We start from the raw sequence: 16849 nt of genomic DNA on the forward strand, positions 1-16849 counted from the left end.
GATGACGTTGCTGTCCGGCGCCGTCGCTCCGCAAAACGTAAACGGAGGCGGGCAGAAAACTGGAGCCCAAGCAGGATACACACCTCCTTTCCTACCTGAACGCGGTGAGAGCCAATCCGCGGGCAGCTCTAATGTCCCGTGACTAGGAAACAGGCCCCGCCCCAGACCCGTCAAAACAATTGCCTCGAGCGGCAGCCATCATGGATTTAAAGGGGCAGTACCGGCAAGAGCGGCAGCCAGACCGGCAGATTGCAGGTGAGTCTTTGAGGGTACCTCTGAGGCTGAAGGTTAAGGTCTCTGCCATCTCTTATTCTCGCACTCCCAGAAAGATAAACAAACTCCCTCCAACCAATCTTACAAAACTCCAGGCTCAAAAACTCCGCCCTTCGCGATTCTTCCCCGCCCCTCGGCGTCCAGACAGACAGATAGCCGGCCTGCCCCGCCCCCTGCGCCACCAACTGATTCAGTGACCTCGGGGTCGTTAGGCCTCCAGGTCCTCGCTGGAGCTGCGGACCTCGGTCGTCCATCCACACCTCCCCCCTACCGCCCCCGCCCATCTCATTCTCCCAACCCTGGGCCCCAGGGCAGGTCGACAGCCCGAGGCACTCCTCTACTGCGTTTCCAGGCCGGGGAGACCCTCCTTGTGACCCGGCAGCCGTTCAGCAGACCTCCCATTCTTCCCTGCATCATCGGGCATTAGGGGGGCACCCTACGGTGATACCTCTCAGAGCCTGTTTGTAGGTGACCGTGACAGAGACAAAGCCATTGAAGTGACTGGGTGTGGAGTGACCAGGTGTTCCTCCCTCCCCTTTCCCAGACATGCCTCTTGCTGTAGGTCTCTGATTAAGTCTCTCTCTCTCATATTCCTGGGAGACAGTAGCTCCCCAGGCCGGCGATGAGGGAGGCTGGCTTGGGGAAGAAGAAGGGAATTGGGCGTCTTTAAAGACCTGTAGGCAGAGGGAGTGAGGGAGGGAGGCTGTTTGTCCTGGGTGGGGCTCTGTGCCAGGTCCTCTGGGTAGCTGTGAAGTGGTGAGAGAAGGGGTGGGAACGCTGGACTTCTGGACTTTGGGCAGGGCAGATCCTTCTGATTCTCTGGCTGCTGAACATTTCTTCCGGGCTCCGGCCTGAGTGCCACAGCCAGGGCCTCTGCTCTGTACACAGGTAAGAAGACTTCAAAGATGAGAAACAAGACCCTTCTGAGGAAGCGGGAACACAGTCTGGGTCCTGGGGGGTGGGAAGTATGGGTTGAAAGTAAGTAGGAAAAGATGTAGGACTGACCAGGTTTGGAGGTGCTGGGCTTAGTTCTGCAGGTGATGCAGCCTGAAGACCTTGAGCTTTCTGGGACCCTCTAATGTGGATCCTGCAAGGAAGGCTCCTGTTTTCTTCTTTTCCCTTTCTTCCCTGATTTAACTTTGCAGAGATTCCTTCTCTTTTTTCTAGATCCTTGCATTATTTTCTGCATAATCCCACTTTAGCCCTGTGCCCTTTGAAGCTCTCCCTCAGATCCTCTGTGATCTCCATAGTGCTGTCTCTCATCCCTGGATAACTTTTCCTAACTCAGGCTCTAACTGCTTTTCTGTTCTCTTCCTAAGTCCTGAATCCTTCTGCTAGTTCTAAGCACCTTTGCTCCTACTATAGTCTTTCTTTATTTAAGTCAGTTCATCTCCCTCTCACTTTGCCCACAACCTTAACTTTGAGTTTAGTGATCTGGGCTCCCTGCCTGCTGGTCACTCTCTCTCTCCAACTAAGCCACAGGGTCACTCTTACTTTTGTCCCTTCACTTGGATTCCCACCACCCTCTGAGAAAGTTATCAGCTTCTCTGTCTCATCTTTACGCCAGCCGAACTCTGTTGTTTCTCCCTAGACCGGGCAAGGTCCCCCAGGCCAGGATGTCAGGCCTGGTGTTGGGGCAGCGGGATGAGCCTGCAGGCCACCGGCTCAGCCAAGAGGAGATCCTGGGGAGCACACGGCTGGTCAGCCAAGGGCTAGAGGCCCTGCACAGTGAACACCAGGCCGTGCTGCAAAGCCTGTCCCAGACCATTGAGTGTCTGCAGCAGGGAGGCCATGAGGAAGGGCTGGTGCATGAGAAGGCCCGGCAGCTTCGCCGTTCTATGGAAAACATTGAGCTCGGGCTGAGTGAGGCCCAGGTGAGAGGGCAAAGGTGGTGCCAAGTGGTCCAGGGTGGATGGAGGAACAGGTACCTGATTGAAGGTTTGGGGTTGCTTGGGATCACCTCACTCTAGACGTTGCATCCATTCATTAAATATGTATTAAGTCACTACTATGTGCCAGAATGCTTTTGGTCACTGAAGAAATACATCATTGAACAAAATTGTAAAAATCTTTGCCATCTTGGAGCTTACCTTCTAGCTGGGGAAGACAGACAATACCTAAATAAATAATGATTTGGTATGCCAGAATGATAATTGCTAAGGATAAAAGGACCAAAATAAAGCAGGGAAGGAAACTAGGGACTGTGGAGAGAGGGTATAATTTTAGATAGGGTGGTCAAAAAAGGTCACCCTTTTTTGAAAAGGTGACATTTTGGCAAAGATGTGAAGGTGAGGGGAATGAGTCATGCCTATTAAACAGGGGAAGGGCGTCCTAATCAGAGAGAGCAGCAAGTGCAGAGACTCTGAACGGAAGTCTGCCTGGTGAGGTCAGTGAACAGCAAGGGGCCAGTATGGCTGCAGTAGAGTGAATGAGGGGAGGGAGATGGATCAAGTGGAACTTGTAGGCCATCCCGAGGACTTTTATTTTACTTTTTTTTTTGAGATGGAGTCTTGCACTGTTACCCAGGCTGGAATGTAGTGGCACCATCCTGGCTCACTGCAACCTCTGTCTGCCAGGTTCAAGCGATTCTCCTGCCTCAGCCTCCTGAGTAGCTGGGACTACAGGCGCGCACCACCACACCCGGCTAATTTTTGTATTTTTAGTAGAGATGGTGTTTCACCATGTTGGCCAGGCTGGTTTTGAACTCCTGACCTCATGATCTACCCGCCTTGGCCTCCCAAAATGCTGGGATTACAGGCGTGAGCCACTGTGCCTGACCCTGATTTTACTTTGAGTGAGATGGAAACTATTGGAATGTTTTTAGAAGAGGAGTGATGTGGTCTAACTTGGCATCATCTGGTTGCTGGGTTACGAATAGACAGTAGGAGAACAAGGGCAGCAACAAGGAGGCCAGTGAGGAGTTATTGTAGTAATTTGGGTAGGAATTGATAGTGGCTTGGCCCAGGGTGACGGCAGTGGAGGTGGTGGGAAATTGGATTCAGGATGTTTTGAAGGTAGTGCCACTGCTACACCCCCACCTTCTGGCTCCTTTGTGCACCTGCCAGTCTTGCTACGTCCCAGTAGGCTCCCCTTCCACCTGTTCCTGAATACTCCCACCCAGAATCTGGAGCTCAGGGGATATGCCCATCTAGGTGATGCTGGCTCTAGCCAGCCACCTGAGCACAGTGGAGTCGGAGAAACAGAAGCTGCGGGCTCAGGTGCGGCGGCTATGCCAGGAGAACCAGTGGCTGCGGGACGAGCTGGCTGGCACCCAGCAGCGGCTACAGCGCAGTGAACAGGCTGTGGCTCAGCTGGAGGAGGAAAAGAAGCACCTGGAGTTCCTGGGGCAGCTGCGACAGTATGATGAGGATGGACACACCACAGTGAGTGTTCGCAGGCGAGACTGGCTAAGGGGTGGGCAGCCAGGAGTTACCACAGACATGGGGGAAATTGCCCCATCATCCTCAGGGTCCATTAGCTCTACCCAAACTGCTCTTACCTGAAAGAATTCCTTTTTCAGCCCTGACACCAGCTCCTGGTGACAGCAAGGGGAAAAACTATATTCAGCTAATTCAGTCAACATGTAATGAGATGCCTCCTATGTACCAGGCGTTGTGCACTGCACTGGTGAGTGGGGCACACACAGTTCCTGCTCTCACAATTACAAGCTTGACAAATAGATAGACAAACACCTGGACAATTCCAATCCAGAATCCTGCGTGCTACAATTAGGGAAAGCATAGCCCAGTTGAGCATGACCCTCCTAAAATTTGCTTTCAAAATGTGTGAATTTTTTTTTTTTTTGAGACGGAGTTTCATACTTGTTGCCTAGGCTGGAGTGCAATGGTGCAATCTTGGGTCATGGCAGCCGCTGCCTCTCAGGTGCAAGCAATTCTCCTGCTTCAGCCTCCCAAGCAGCTGGAATTGCAGGCGCCTGCCACCACACCTGGCTAATTTTTGTAGTTTTACTAGAGATAGGGTTTCACCATGTTGGCCAGGCTGGTTTTGAACTCCTGACCTCTGGTTATCTGCCCGCCTGGGCCTCCCAAAGTGCTGGGATTACAGGTGTGAACTACCATGCCTGACCCAAAATGTGTGATATTTAACCCTCATTCAACAGAGTGCAGTGATGCCATCTCAGCTCACTGCAACCTCCGCCTCTGGCGTTAAGCAATTCTCGTGCCTTAGCCAGCCAAGCAGCTAGGATTACAGGCATCTGCCACCACACCCAGCTAATTTTTGTATTTTTAGTAGAGACGGAGAGTTTTGCCATGTTGGCCAGGCTGGTCTCATTCTCCTAGCCTCAAGTGATCTGCCTGCCTCAGCCTCCCAAAATGCTGGGATTACAGGTGTGAGTCACCGTGCCTGGCTGAGAGTGTGTTTTCTTCAGATGTATCTGTAGGGAACAAGTCTTATCCATGAGAACACATATGTGACAAAATACAAAGCAGCAAGTGCTCAGTGCTGGATGAGTGGTTCAGTCAGTGTGGGAAGAATTTCACGGAGATATGTCTCTGAGAGCTGGAATGGTCTAAGAAGAATTCATGGAGGAAGCAGGGAGCCTGGGCAACATAGTGAGACCCCGTCTCCACAAAAATTTAAAAAATTAGCCTGATGTGGTTGTGTGCACCTGTAGTGTCAGCTATTCGGGAGGCTGAGGTGGGAGGATCGCTTGAGCCCAGGAGGTAGAAGCTGCAGTGAGCTGTGATTGTACCACTGCATTCTAGCCTGGGCTGTTGCCAGACCAGAGACTCTGTCTCAAAAAACTAACAAAAAAATTGAGGAAGCAGGGTACAGGGATGGGTAGGATATAGGTTGGATTTCCCATTTCAGTGGGTTAGGATCCATCCCATTCGAGATGGATTTTGAAATTTCATGATGAGGAAGAGGAAGGAGCTTTTTAGACTGGAGTGCAGGGTGTCATGGATAAGACTTACAGCCTGGAAAAGCTGGTCTCTCTCAGGGAAAGTGAGTAGATGGATTGCACAGGACACATTGGTGAAGCTGGGTAGGAAGGTTGGTGTTTGGATGAGGCTGCAGTTCCTGATGGGGAACAGCAGATTTTCCTGGTGCAGAATAGGTTAGACGGTGAGGGAGGGTTATGCAATAAGTCCAGAATGAGCTGTGCAGATGATGGGCACCAGGCTGAGCTAGACACTTTTTGGGTACATGTCAATAAGATCGGACATACTCCCTTCCCTCAGGAGAGACAGGACAGACATATAATCAACATAAACACACAGAGATCAGCATAGGGCCATAATTACAAGAGTTAAGGAGAGATTGAGGGTGGTTAGAAAGGAAACTTTTTTTAATTTTTTTTTTCTTTTTTTTTTTTGTTTTGAGACGGAGTTTCGCTCTTGTTGCCCAGGCTGGAGTGCAATGGCGCGATCTCAGCTCACCGCAACCTCTGCCTCCCAGGTGCAAGCGATTCTCCTGCCTCAGCCTCACGAGTAGCTAGGATTACAGACATGCGCTACCACGCCTGGCTAATTTTGTATTTTTAGTAGAGATGGGGTTTCTCCATGTTGGTCAGGATGGTCTTGAACTCCTGACCTCAGGTGATCCGCCCACCTCGGCCTCCCAAAGTGTTGGAATTACAGACGTTAGCCACCACACCCGGCCAGGAAGGAAACTTTCTGTATGAGAAGGAGGGGGAAGTTTTGTCCAAAGCATCTCTGGCTGTTACAAACCAGAGGCCTGGGCTTGGTTGGGCCAGTTGCTAGCCTTTCCAGGGCAGAGACAGGAACAACAGTCTTCTCCTATGCCCCATCTGTCTGTGATTTCATGGCTTAGAGGGGTCACTGAGGAGGCTACTAGGTAGGGATATCTTGGCCCTTAATGTTGCTTCTTCCCTTCCAGGAGGAGAAAGAAGGCGATGCCACCAAGGATTCCCTGGATGACCTCTTCCCTAATGAGGAGGAAGAGGACCCCAGCAATGGCTGTGAGTCTGCCTCGGGAATGGGATGGTGAAAAGGGGCAGCAGGAGGCTGGCCCTAGCTGTGGCCCACCCTGTACACAGGACACTCACCATCTGGAAATAGGTTATCCACTTTTTCTGGAGACAGGGCAGGGGCTGGGCTAGTACTTCGATTTCCTCAGCCTCTCCACTGAACAAACGTATTTTTTTTTGTTTGTTTTGTTTTGTTTTGTTTTTTTGAGACGGAGTCTCGCTCTGTCGCCCAGGCTGGAGTGCAGTGGCGCGATCTCGGCTCACTGCAAGCTCCGCCTCCTGGGTTCCCGCCATTCTCCTGCCTCAGCCTCCTGAGTAGCTGGGACTACAGGCGCCCGCCACCGCGCCCGGCTAATTTTTTGTATTTTTAGTAGAGACGGGGTTTCACCGTGGTCTCGATCTCCTGACCTTGTGATCCGCCCGCCTCGGCCTCCCAAAGTGCTGGGATTACAGGCGTGAGCCACCGCGCCCGGCCACAAACATGTATTAAACACTGAGTATGTGCCAGGTACTGTGCTAGGCACTAGGAGTACTGAGATGGAAATGGCATAGGTCTCACCAGTAAGGAGTTCACAGTCTAGTGGGAGAATAAACCTGAGATGGGGAGACCATGAGCCCCTCAAGGGAAAGAACCAGGTTTTTTTTTTTTTTTTTTTTTTTTTTTTTTTTTTTTTTTTTTGAGACAGTCTCAATCTGTCTCGCAGGCTAGAGTGCAGTGGGCCAATCTCGGCTCACTACAACCTCCGCCTCCTGGATTCAAGTGATTCTCCTGCCTCAGCCTCCCGAGTAGCTGAAACTACAGGTGTCCACCACCACACCCGGCTAATTTTTGTATTTTTAGTAGAGACAGGGTTTCACCATATTGGCCAGGCTGGTCTCGAACTCCTGACCTCATGATCCACCTGCCTCGGCCTCCCAAAGTGCTGGGATTACAGGCGTGAGCCACTGCACCTGGCCAGAACCAGGTCTTTCTTACCTTTGTACTCCTGGGACATCCCTTGGTTCATATTTATTAAATAAATGTTTGTTGAATGAATGAATTACTGGGTGAATAACTGAGGTTGTGATGGGCACAGGTCAAGGGAGTGAATAAAAGAATAGTGCTTGAGGCAGGTCTAATATTGAGAGCCCATGTTGGGGCAGGCATAGGTATGGAACAAGACGTGCAATGGGGAACGGAAGGGCAGACAGCAAAGGAGAGAGGAAGAGTCCTTTGTTTATTTTCTGTGATGGTTTAGTGTCCCGTGGTCAAGGTACTGCAGCAGCTCAGCAGGGTGGATATGAGATCCCAGCAAGGTTGCGGACGTTGCACAACCTGGTGATCCAGTACGCAGCCCAAGGTCGCTATGAGGTGGCCGTGCCACTCTGTAAGCAGGCACTGGAGGACCTGGAGCGCACATCAGGCCGTGGCCACCCTGATGTTGCCACCATGCTCAACATCCTTGCTTTGGTGTATCGGTGAGGACTTCCCTCCTCCAGTGCCCAGATCTTCCCCTACATTCCCACCTTGGTCCTCCTTTGGCTTTCATTTTTCCTCTTTACAGGGTACCTGTCCTGCCTGTTGGGCCTCCCAGATACACCCCACTCGGGTGCTTCTTAATGTGCCAGAACTCTCACTTTTCCCATACCTAAGCATTTGCTCATTCTTTGGGATCACTGTTCCTCTAATCTCTTTTGGGGCGTGCTCTCTCCCTCTCTTCCCCCTGTCCTCTCACTTCCTATAACTTGTGGCCTCCTCTTGCGATGGCAGTGCCCTGCATTCTGGTATGTCAGTGAAGCCCCCTTACTGTCCACACCAGGCTTCCTGTCTCCTCATGGAGGTCCCCAGTCCTTAAATGTACTCAGTCCTCCCAAAGGGAAAGAGGGAAGAAGAAGGCTTGCAGGCAGAGTTCAGGGTAACTCCTGTCACTTTTGTCTTCTTCCAGGGACCAGAATAAGTATAAGGAAGCTGCCCACCTGCTGAATGATGCCCTCAGCATCCGGGAGAGCACCCTGGGCCCTGATCATCCTGCTGTCAGTATTCCTTGCCCTCCCTGCCCCACACTCCACACCCCACACCCCATACCATTGCTGTTTTGGCCTCTCTTAGCTCATCCATCTGCTGCCCTCAGTCCACTCACTAAGGGTGCTGAGAAAGGAGGAGTAAGAAGTCCTTTCTTCCAGGCACTGTCCAGTGATCCTAGTGCTTAATTCTCTGAGACTCAGTGACTCCTTTTTATAACGAGTATTTTGCTTGAACTTAATTCATAGATAAGTCATAGGTAAATCCATATATGATTTCTAAAAAAGTTAATATGCTACTTTAGTAAATATAAAAGAAAAAAAGTAATTTATAAGAACAATATATACAATGTAATATAATAAGATAAAAATACAAAACAACAGTAACTGTATTGAGTACAACTTTGTTAAAAGAAATAGCAAAGTGGCCTGGGCGCAGTGGCTCACGCCTGTAATCCCAACACTTTGGGAGGCTGAGGCAGGTAGATCACAGGGTCAGGAGTTTGAGACCTGCCTGACCAACATGGTGAAACCCAGTCTCTACTAAAAGTACAAAAATTAGTCGGGTGTGGTGCCACATGCCTGTAATCACAGCTACTTGGGTGGCTGAGGCAGGAGAATCACCCAGGAGGTGAAGGTTGCAGTGAGCTGAGATCTCGCCATTGCACTCCAGCCTGGGCAACGGGGCGAGACCCCATCTCAAAAAAAAAAAAAAAAAAAAAAAATTGCAAAGTGGTCTGATATATAATGAATGATTCTGGATTTAGAAGACCAGTAAGCCATTCCATACGAGAAGTACTAGAAAAATGAGACAGCGGCTGGGTTCAGTGGCTCATGTCATGCATGTGATCCCAGCACTTTGGGAGGCCAAGGCAGGAGATCACTTGAGGCCAAGTGTGGGAGACTAACCTGGGCAACATAGCGAGGCCCTGTCTCTACAAAAATTTAAAAATTTACTGGGCACCGTGGCGTGCACCTGTAGTCCCAGCTACTTGGGAGTCTAGGGTGGAAGGATCGCTTGAGTTCAGGAGTTTGAGGTTACAGTGAGCTATGATCATGCCACTGCACTCCAGTCTGTATAGCAGAGTGAGCACCTGTCTCTTTAAAAAAAACACTGAAAATATAGGTGGACACTTTATTAAAGTACAGTATTACAAGAAATCACAAGGGTTGGGCACGGTGGCTCACGCCTGTAATCCCAGCACTTTGGGAGGCCAAGACAGGCAAATCACGAGGTCAGGAGTTCAAGACCATCCTGACATTGTGAAACCCCGTGTCTACTAAAAATACAAAAATTAGCTGGGCGTGGTGGCGGGCGCTTGTAATCCCAGCTACTCGGGAGGCTGAGGCAGGAGAATCTCTTGAAACCAGAAGGCGGAGGTTGCAGTGAGGGGAGATCGAGATTGAGATCATGCCACTGCACTCCAGCCTGGGCAACAAGAGTGAAACTCTGTCTCAAAAAAAAGAAATGACAGACCAGATTTATTTGTGTGTAAGAGAAAGAGACTGGGCACAGTGGCTCGTGCCTGTAATTCCAGCACTTTGGGAGGCCAAGGCAGGTGGATCACCTGAGGTCAGGAGTTTCAGACCAGCCTGGCCAACATGGTGAAACCCCATCTCTACTAAAAATATATATATAAAATTAGCCGGGCATGGTGGCATATGCCTGTAATCCCAACTATTTGGAGGCTGAGGCAGGAGAATCATTTGAATCTGGGGGGTGGAGGTTACAGTGAGCCAAGATCACACCATTGCACTCCAGCCTGCGCAACACAGCAAGACTCCATCTCAACAAAATAAAAAGCGGCCCAGTGCTGTGGCTCACTCCTGTAATTCCGGCACTTTGGGAGACCAAGGTGGTCGGATCACCTGAGGTCAGGAGTTTGAAACCAGCCTGACCAACAAGGTGAAACCCTTTCTCTACTAATAATACAAAAATTAGCCAGGTGTGGCAGCATGCACCTGTAGTCCCAGCTACTCGGGAGGCTGAGACAGGAGAATTGCTTGAACCTAGGAGGCTGAGGTTGCAGTGAGCCAAGATCATGCCACTGCACTTCAGCCTGGGTGATGGGGCGAGACTTTCTCTCAAAATAAATAAATAAATAAGTACAAATAAATAAAGAGAGAAACAACCTTAAGTAGGGATATCGGCCGGGCGCAGTGGCTCATGCCTATAATCCCAGCACTTTGGGAGGCCGAGTTGGGCGGATCACAGGGTCAGGAGATCGAGACCATCCTAGCTAACATGGTGAAACCCTGTCTCTACCAAAAATGCAAAAAATTAGCCAGATGTGGCGGCGTGTGCCTGTAGTCCCAACCACTCGGGAGGCTGAGGCAAGAGAATGGCGTGAACCCGGGAGGCGGAGCTTGCAGTGAGCCGAGATTGCACCACTGCACTCCAGCCTGGGCGACAGAGCAAGACTCTGTCTCCAAAAAAATAAAAAAGAAAGAAAAAAAAACGGTAGGGATATCACACCAAAGCAAATGATAGAGTTGTCAATGTACAGAAAATGAAAAATGAAAAGTTTTTTTTGTTTTGTTTTTTGAGACAGAGTCTCATGGTATCACCCAGCCTAGAGTGCAGTGGTACAATCTCGGTTCACTGCAACCTCTGCCTCCCAGGCTCAAGTGATCCTCCTGCCTTAGCCTCCCAAGTAGCTAGGATTACAGGTGCATGCTACTGTAATTTTTGTATTTTAGTAGAGATGGGTTTTCACCATGTTGGCCAGGCTGCTCGTGAACTCCTGACCTCAAGTGATCCACCTACCTCGGCCTTCCAAAGTTCTGGGATTACAGGTGTGAGCCACCGCACCCAGCTGAAAAGTTATTTATTTTTTGTTGAGATGGAATTTCACTCTTGTTGCCAGGTTAGGGTGCAACATGGCATGATCTTGGCTTACTACAACCTCTACCTCCCGGGTTCAAGCAATTCTCCTGCCTCAGCCTCCCAAGTAGCTGGGATTACAGATATGTGCTACCACGCCTGGCTAATTTTGTATTTTTAGTAGAGAGAGGGTTTCTCCATGTTGGTCAGGCTGGTCTTGAACTCCTGACCTCAGGTGATCTGCCCTCCTCTGCCTCCCAAAGTGCTGAGATTACAGGCATGAGCCGCTGCGTCCGGCCAAAAAGTTATTTTTGAACGTGATCTGTGTGAAAATAATTCCCTATGGTATGACATATGATAGGCAGGGATGATGTATCTCAGAAATCATCCTCCTGTCTTGATATCCCATCAAATATCAATGCTTACATTTAGTGTTTGGATGTCCGGCAGGACATTCAAAAGTTGGCAGAGCTGTCTCACACATGCAGAACATCTATAGCGTTCTTGCCTCCTCAAAGGTAATCATCATGGCAACTAAAAAAAAGGAAAAAAAACAACAAAAAAAAAACCACCTCCAGAAATTTCTTAAAATCCCCTAGAGGGCGATACTATCCCTTAGCCTCAGAGCCATCCTGTTCAGCGGTTTCCCCTCCCTTCAGCCCCTGGCTCCAGGGTAGTAGAGTCTTTGTCTCTTAGAGTTGTGCAGTGATTGTGGGGCCCTGCTGGGAGGTGGGGAACCTCAGATTCCCATAGGTCATTTGCAACCCAAATGTCTGATGGGGACCGGCCTGTCTTCATAGGTGGCTGCCACACTCAACAATTTGGCTGTGCTCTATGGCAAAAGGGGCAAATACAAGGAGGCAGAGCCTCTGTGCCAGCGGGCACTGGAGATTCGAGAAAAGGTACCCATACCCTCTCTCCCTTCTTCCCTTGTTGCTGTTACCCTTCTCTACATGGCTTCTCTGGTCTAACACTCCTCTTTCACTTTTTTTTTTCTCACCCCCATCTCTGCCTTGTTCTCTCTTCCTTCATTCCCGTTCCTCTGCTTTCCACATGTGTGTGCCTACATGCAAGCAGACACGTGTGCTTGTGCACACACATGTAATCATAGCCATTTATCCACTCCTTTGTTCTCTTTCAGGTCCTGGGCACTAATCACCCAGATGTGGCAAAGCAGCTGAACAACCTGGCCCTCTTGTGCCAAAACCAGGGCAAGTATGAGGCGGTGGAACGCTACTACCAGCGAGCACTGGCCATCTACGAGGGGCAGCTGGGGCCAGACAACCCTAATGTAGCCCGGACCAAGAACAACCTGGTATGGGAGGAGGGGACAAAGTAGGTGGAATGAACGGGAAGGAGAGGCCACCTGGGTCCTAGAGTTAGGAAGCATCACAATCTGGCACACTGCTCTCAAGTTTGTGCCCATTTCTGGGGCTGCCTTTGCGGATGAAGGATCTGCTTCGTTCTGGTTATAGAAGCTCCACAGCTTCTTGAGAGTGGGCTGGGAATACCCTTGACCCTGCACCTGGAGAAGGAGGTGTGAGAAAGATCTCTGGGGAAAGTCACAGAGACACCGAGAAGTGGAACTCCCTGAGCCTGGTGAAGACGTTGTCTGGAAAAAAAAAAGAAAAAAAGAAAAAAAAAAAAGAAGACCTTGCCTCCCTCCATGTTTTGTTCCTGTATTTTTGCCTTTCTGTCTTCTAGGCTTCCTGTTACCTGAAACAGGGCAAATATGCTGAGGCTGAGACACTATACAAAGAGATCCTGACCCGTGCCCATGTGCAGGAGTTTGGGTCTGTGGATGGTGAGTGGTGAGGGCTTGGGGAAGGGGCTCTGGGAAAGAAAAGAAATGCAGACCAAAGGTCGGGGGTTAGGCCACAGTGGTTCCCAGGGGGAGCCAGACCCCTTCAGTCCAGCCTGTCAGCCTCTGGGTCCTGGCTCTCCGACACTGTCTAGCTCCGATCTCTAACCTCCCCACCCCGTGTATCACCCCCAGATGACCACAAGCCCATCTGGATGCATGCAGAGGAGCGGGAGGAAATGAGCAAAGTGAGTGGGGGGAAGGGGGGCCAGCCTGGGGAGCTCAAGGCTACCAGGGTCTCTGTCTTACTCCTTCCATTAGCCCAACTCACACTTCCCACCCCAGCACCAGCCCCAGATGCATGGTGTCCTCCCCAGCCCAGCCTGCACCCTAGCCCCATGCCACCGTGCATCCCAGCATCTCTGTATTCTTATCTTTGGCTCTCCCTGCCCTTCTCTCTGGCCTCTCTCTGTCCTGCAGAGCCGGCACCATGAGGGTGGCACACCCTATGCTGAGTATGGAGGCTGGTACAAGGCCTGCAAAGTGAGCAGGTGAGCTGCCAGTGAAAAGCCAGCTTGGCCTCTGATGCCCTCCATCCAGGCTCCCGGCCTCCCAGACCTTTTCCCTTCCTCCCGTAGACTTTCCCTGAGCTTTAGCTCTGTTCCCTCTCCTATTTTCTTATTTTTTTTTTCCTCTTGTCTTGCTTGGAAGACAAATGTTTTCTTTTCTGAACCCATTCTCTCTTCCTTCTCTGGTCTGTTTCTCACCACAGCCCCACCGTGAACACTACTCTGAGAAACCTGGGAGCTCTGTATAGGCGTCAGGGAAAGCTGGAGGCTGCTGAGACCCTGGAGGAATGTGCCCATCGGTCCCGGAGACAGGTCAGAAGCCCAGAGGGGAAGGAGGTCCTTGAGGGAAGGGCCCTGGGGATGAGAGACTGCTGAGGTTTCTTGGGAGTCTCCTAAGAATAAGCGGAAAGGCTGATGAGGCCAGGAGGGAGAGGAAAGTGAGGCAGTGTTGTGATTGTGGTTGTTTTTAAGCATGTTCTTACCCCCTACCTGCACTTTGTGGTCAGGACTCTAATTTCAAGATTCACTAAATGGGGATATGAAGGAGAAACCCTGCCCTTTCATAAGGAGGGGCCTGGGTGGTGTGGGTGAGAGGAGTGAGGTGGGGGAGAGCCTAAGTCAAGAATTTCTCAGATTGTGGGTCTCAATAGTAGGTTGTGAAATCAATTCAGTGTGGGCTATGGGGCTAAAAATATATACAGATCTATATATAGCAATGCATTGCAAATAGAAAAGGTGAGTATTGTTCCAGTAGGCATATACTGAGACATCACAAGGAAAAATGTTTTCCTTGCAGTGGCTGATGGTGAAAAAAATTTGAAAGCCCCATCCTGAGGAGTTAAGGAGTGGGAAGTCCCAGGTCCTTCCTTTTCCTTCCAGGGCACTGACCCTATCAGTCAGACCAAGGTGGCAGAGCTGCTTGGGGAGAGTGATGGTAGAAGGACGTCCCAGGAGGGCCCTGGGGACAGTGTGAAATTCGAGGGAGGTGAAGATGCTTCTGTGGCTGTGGAATGGTCCGGGGTAAGTCTGATCACTGCCTTTTCATCTCTCCTGCCCACTCCTGCTGGTGGTGGTGAGAGGCTCTTGGCTATGCTGTCCCAGTCTAGGTAGTGTATCCCTTCAGGGGTATCTCTGGGAGCAAGCTTTTGACCCGACTTTTATTTTCAGTCACTGGGCCTTGGGGGTGGGGGATGTGTGCAGAATAAATGCTGGGACTAGACTCAGAAACCCATCTGTGTGGGATCCCTGTAGCTTTCATAGCTCACCCCTTTCTGCCAGGATGGCAGTGGGATCCTGCAGAGGAGTGGCTCTCTGGGCAAGATCCGGGATGTGCTCCGCAGAAGCAGTGAAATCCTGGTGAGGAAGCTCCAGGGGACTGAGCCTCGGCCTTCCAGGTACACATGGAAGTCAAGATATGGTAAAGTGGCTGGGTGCTGTGGCTCAAGCCTGTAATCCCAGCACTTTGGGAGGCCGAGGCGGGTGGATCACCGGAGGTCAGGAGTTCGAGACCAGCCTGGCCAACAAGGTGAAACCTCATCTCTCCTAAAAATACAAAAATTAGCCGGGCGTGCTGGTGGGTGCCTGTAATCTCAGCTACTTGGGAGGCTGAGGCAGAACAATTGCTGGAACCTGGGAGGTGGCGGTTGCAGTGAGCTGAGATCATGCCATTGTACTCCATCCCAGGCGACAAAAGTGAAACTCTGTCTCAAAAAAAAGAAAAGAAAAAAAAAAGATATGGTAAAGCAGGCAAGTAAAGTAAGCCCTTGCCTCCAACTCCTCTTGGCCCCTGATCTCTGGAGAGGTATCTTGGAGAGAAACAGGGAGGAAGTCAATGGGACAGCCATGGAGAGAGAGTTTGGGTGGAATGGGTGCCCCAACTTGGGGGATGAAGGTAGCTGAGATACTGGTTCCTGAGGCAGATAAGAAAAGTTGGGGGAGGGGATAGAGGGGAGGCAGTGATTTGATTTTGTGTGGCAGTGCTCAAGAGGCCCACAGCTTTAAGGCCACTCAGGAGGAAGAGAGGAGGCCTCATTTCTTCCATTTTCCATTGCAGCAGCAACATGAAGCGAGCAGCCTCCTTGAACTATCTGAACCAACCTAGTGCAGCACCCCTCCAGGTGAGAGCAGTGCTTGTGAGCATATTGGTGGGTGATGAAAAAAGAACAGCCAGTGAGCAAGCCCAGTGGAGTAAGGGAAGTGGGGAGAGGAGTCATCTGGGATAATGATGAGCCAGGGGATTGCAGTTATTAAGGAATCAGGCAGATAGCTTGTGGTGAGTGATGACCACCAAGGGACAGTTTCAGGCCAGACATAGTAGCAAATAAGTTAATAAGGAGGGAAATAGGAATATTCTTTAAACTGGTACTTTGGAATTATGAATAATTTAAGAATTATTTGGAGATACTCATTTTTTCATCCTGCAGCTACCTTCATAGTAGATGAGAATGGAAAAAGAAAAGCATTAAATAATCCCCATCTGAGAAAACAGTAATGATATTTTAATGGCAAATGACTTCTTATATGAACACACTCAGAGTATATGCCAGTATTCATGTGGTTCTTCCAGAGAGCTTCTCCACCAGATTGTGGCCTTCTGGAAAACCCTAGCAGAGGCTAAACAAAGTCCCAGGTCCAGAGATAGACTGGTCCAGAGATGGATGTGATCCTAGGTCCAGAGATACACTGTGGCCATTGGATGGATGGACTCCAGGAGACAGTCTTTGGGAGGCTGAGGTCCCTGAGCTGATGAGGTAGTGTTGTCTGTTTCAGGTCTCCCGGGGCCTCAGTGCCAGCTCCATGGATCTCTCTTCAAGCAGCTGACATTCAACCCAGTCCCCAGGTCTGCTGGGTCCCCCTACCCCTATAGCCCTCACAGCATTCCCCATTGCTCCTGGCTCTTCCCCACCCCTAGGTGGGACAGTGAAGGGGAGCAGTTTAACCAGAAGATTGCTGCTGCCCTTAGGGTTTCAGCTCCCTCCTCAGGAATCCCTCTTAGGAAGGACCCTCAGGACACCCTCTCCGCACCCTGTGGTCCTCTAGAGTAGCTAGCTCTGAGGCCCCCAAGGTGGGTACAAAGCAGGTATGGCCCTCAGAGATGCAGCCTGCTGCTGGCTTTTCAGTCAGAGGGTTGAGGGCTGGCCAGCCAAGCTGCCTTGCCTTGGCCGCTCTTATTCCCTCCCTCTGCTGTCTCACTTCAGGTCCATGTATTTCACTTTTCTTAAATAAAAGAATCAGGTAACCTTTCTGCGACTTGAGTCCTGATTGAAGAGGGTATGAAGCAGGGCTTGTGTTGGGGCCCTTCACAGAGGGTGAGGTGCAGTGATGGATGGGGCAGCAGGAGGAGTGTTGATTCTTGGATCTCTCTTCTCTTCCTCCCCTTGTTTGTATCATCTCCAGCAGGGCCTGTAGGAAGGCATCTGGGGGATGGG

General features: G+C 50.5%; 1 protein-coding gene across 2 annotated transcripts; it reads left to right on the forward strand.

Moving 5' to 3' along the window:
* Positions 1–163: 163 nt before the first annotated feature.
* Positions 164–16665, forward strand: KLC4 (kinesin light chain 4). 2 transcript variants are annotated; one of them, XM_050786931.1, is made up of 16 exons: positions 164–255; positions 1865–2147; positions 3426–3656; positions 6136–6217; positions 7465–7684; positions 8152–8239; positions 11852–11953; positions 12193–12366; positions 12756–12855; positions 13048–13100; positions 13333–13403; positions 13625–13733; positions 14301–14441; positions 14700–14815; positions 15475–15538; positions 16191–16665. In XM_050786931.1, exons 2-16 carry the CDS (start codon positions 1890–1892, stop codon positions 16239–16241), a joined length of 1860 nt encoding a protein of 619 aa, XP_050642888.1. In that variant the 5' UTR covers positions 164–255; positions 1865–1889; the 3' UTR covers positions 16242–16665. The 2 variants fall into 2 exon arrangements, with proteins under 2 accessions (XP_050642888.1, XP_050642889.1); XM_050786932.1 differs by lacking the exons at positions 14301–14441; positions 14700–14815; positions 15475–15538; positions 16191–16665 and adding an exon at positions 14218–14256.
* Positions 16666–16849: the final 184 nt, after the last annotated feature.

Source organism: Macaca thibetana, chromosome 4 (assembly GCF_024542745.1).
Source record: "Macaca thibetana thibetana isolate TM-01 chromosome 4, ASM2454274v1, whole genome shotgun sequence".
Classification (NCBI taxonomy): Eukaryota; Metazoa; Chordata; class Mammalia; order Primates; family Cercopithecidae; genus Macaca; species Macaca thibetana.

Excerpts from the sequence above, each read along its gene's own strand:
- KLC4 (XM_050786931.1), top strand. The coding sequence starts at position 1,890 with ATGTCAGGCCTGGTGTTGGGGCAGCGGGATGAGCCTGCAGGCCACCGG. Across the intron at positions 6,218-7,464 it reads AGAGGACCCCAGCAATGGCT|TGTCCCGTGGTCAAGGTACT; the intron begins GTGAGTCTGCCT and ends GTGATGGTTTAG. Across the intron at positions 7,685-8,151 it reads ATCCTTGCTTTGGTGTATCG|GGACCAGAATAAGTATAAGG; the intron begins GTGAGGACTTCC and ends GTCTTCTTCCAG.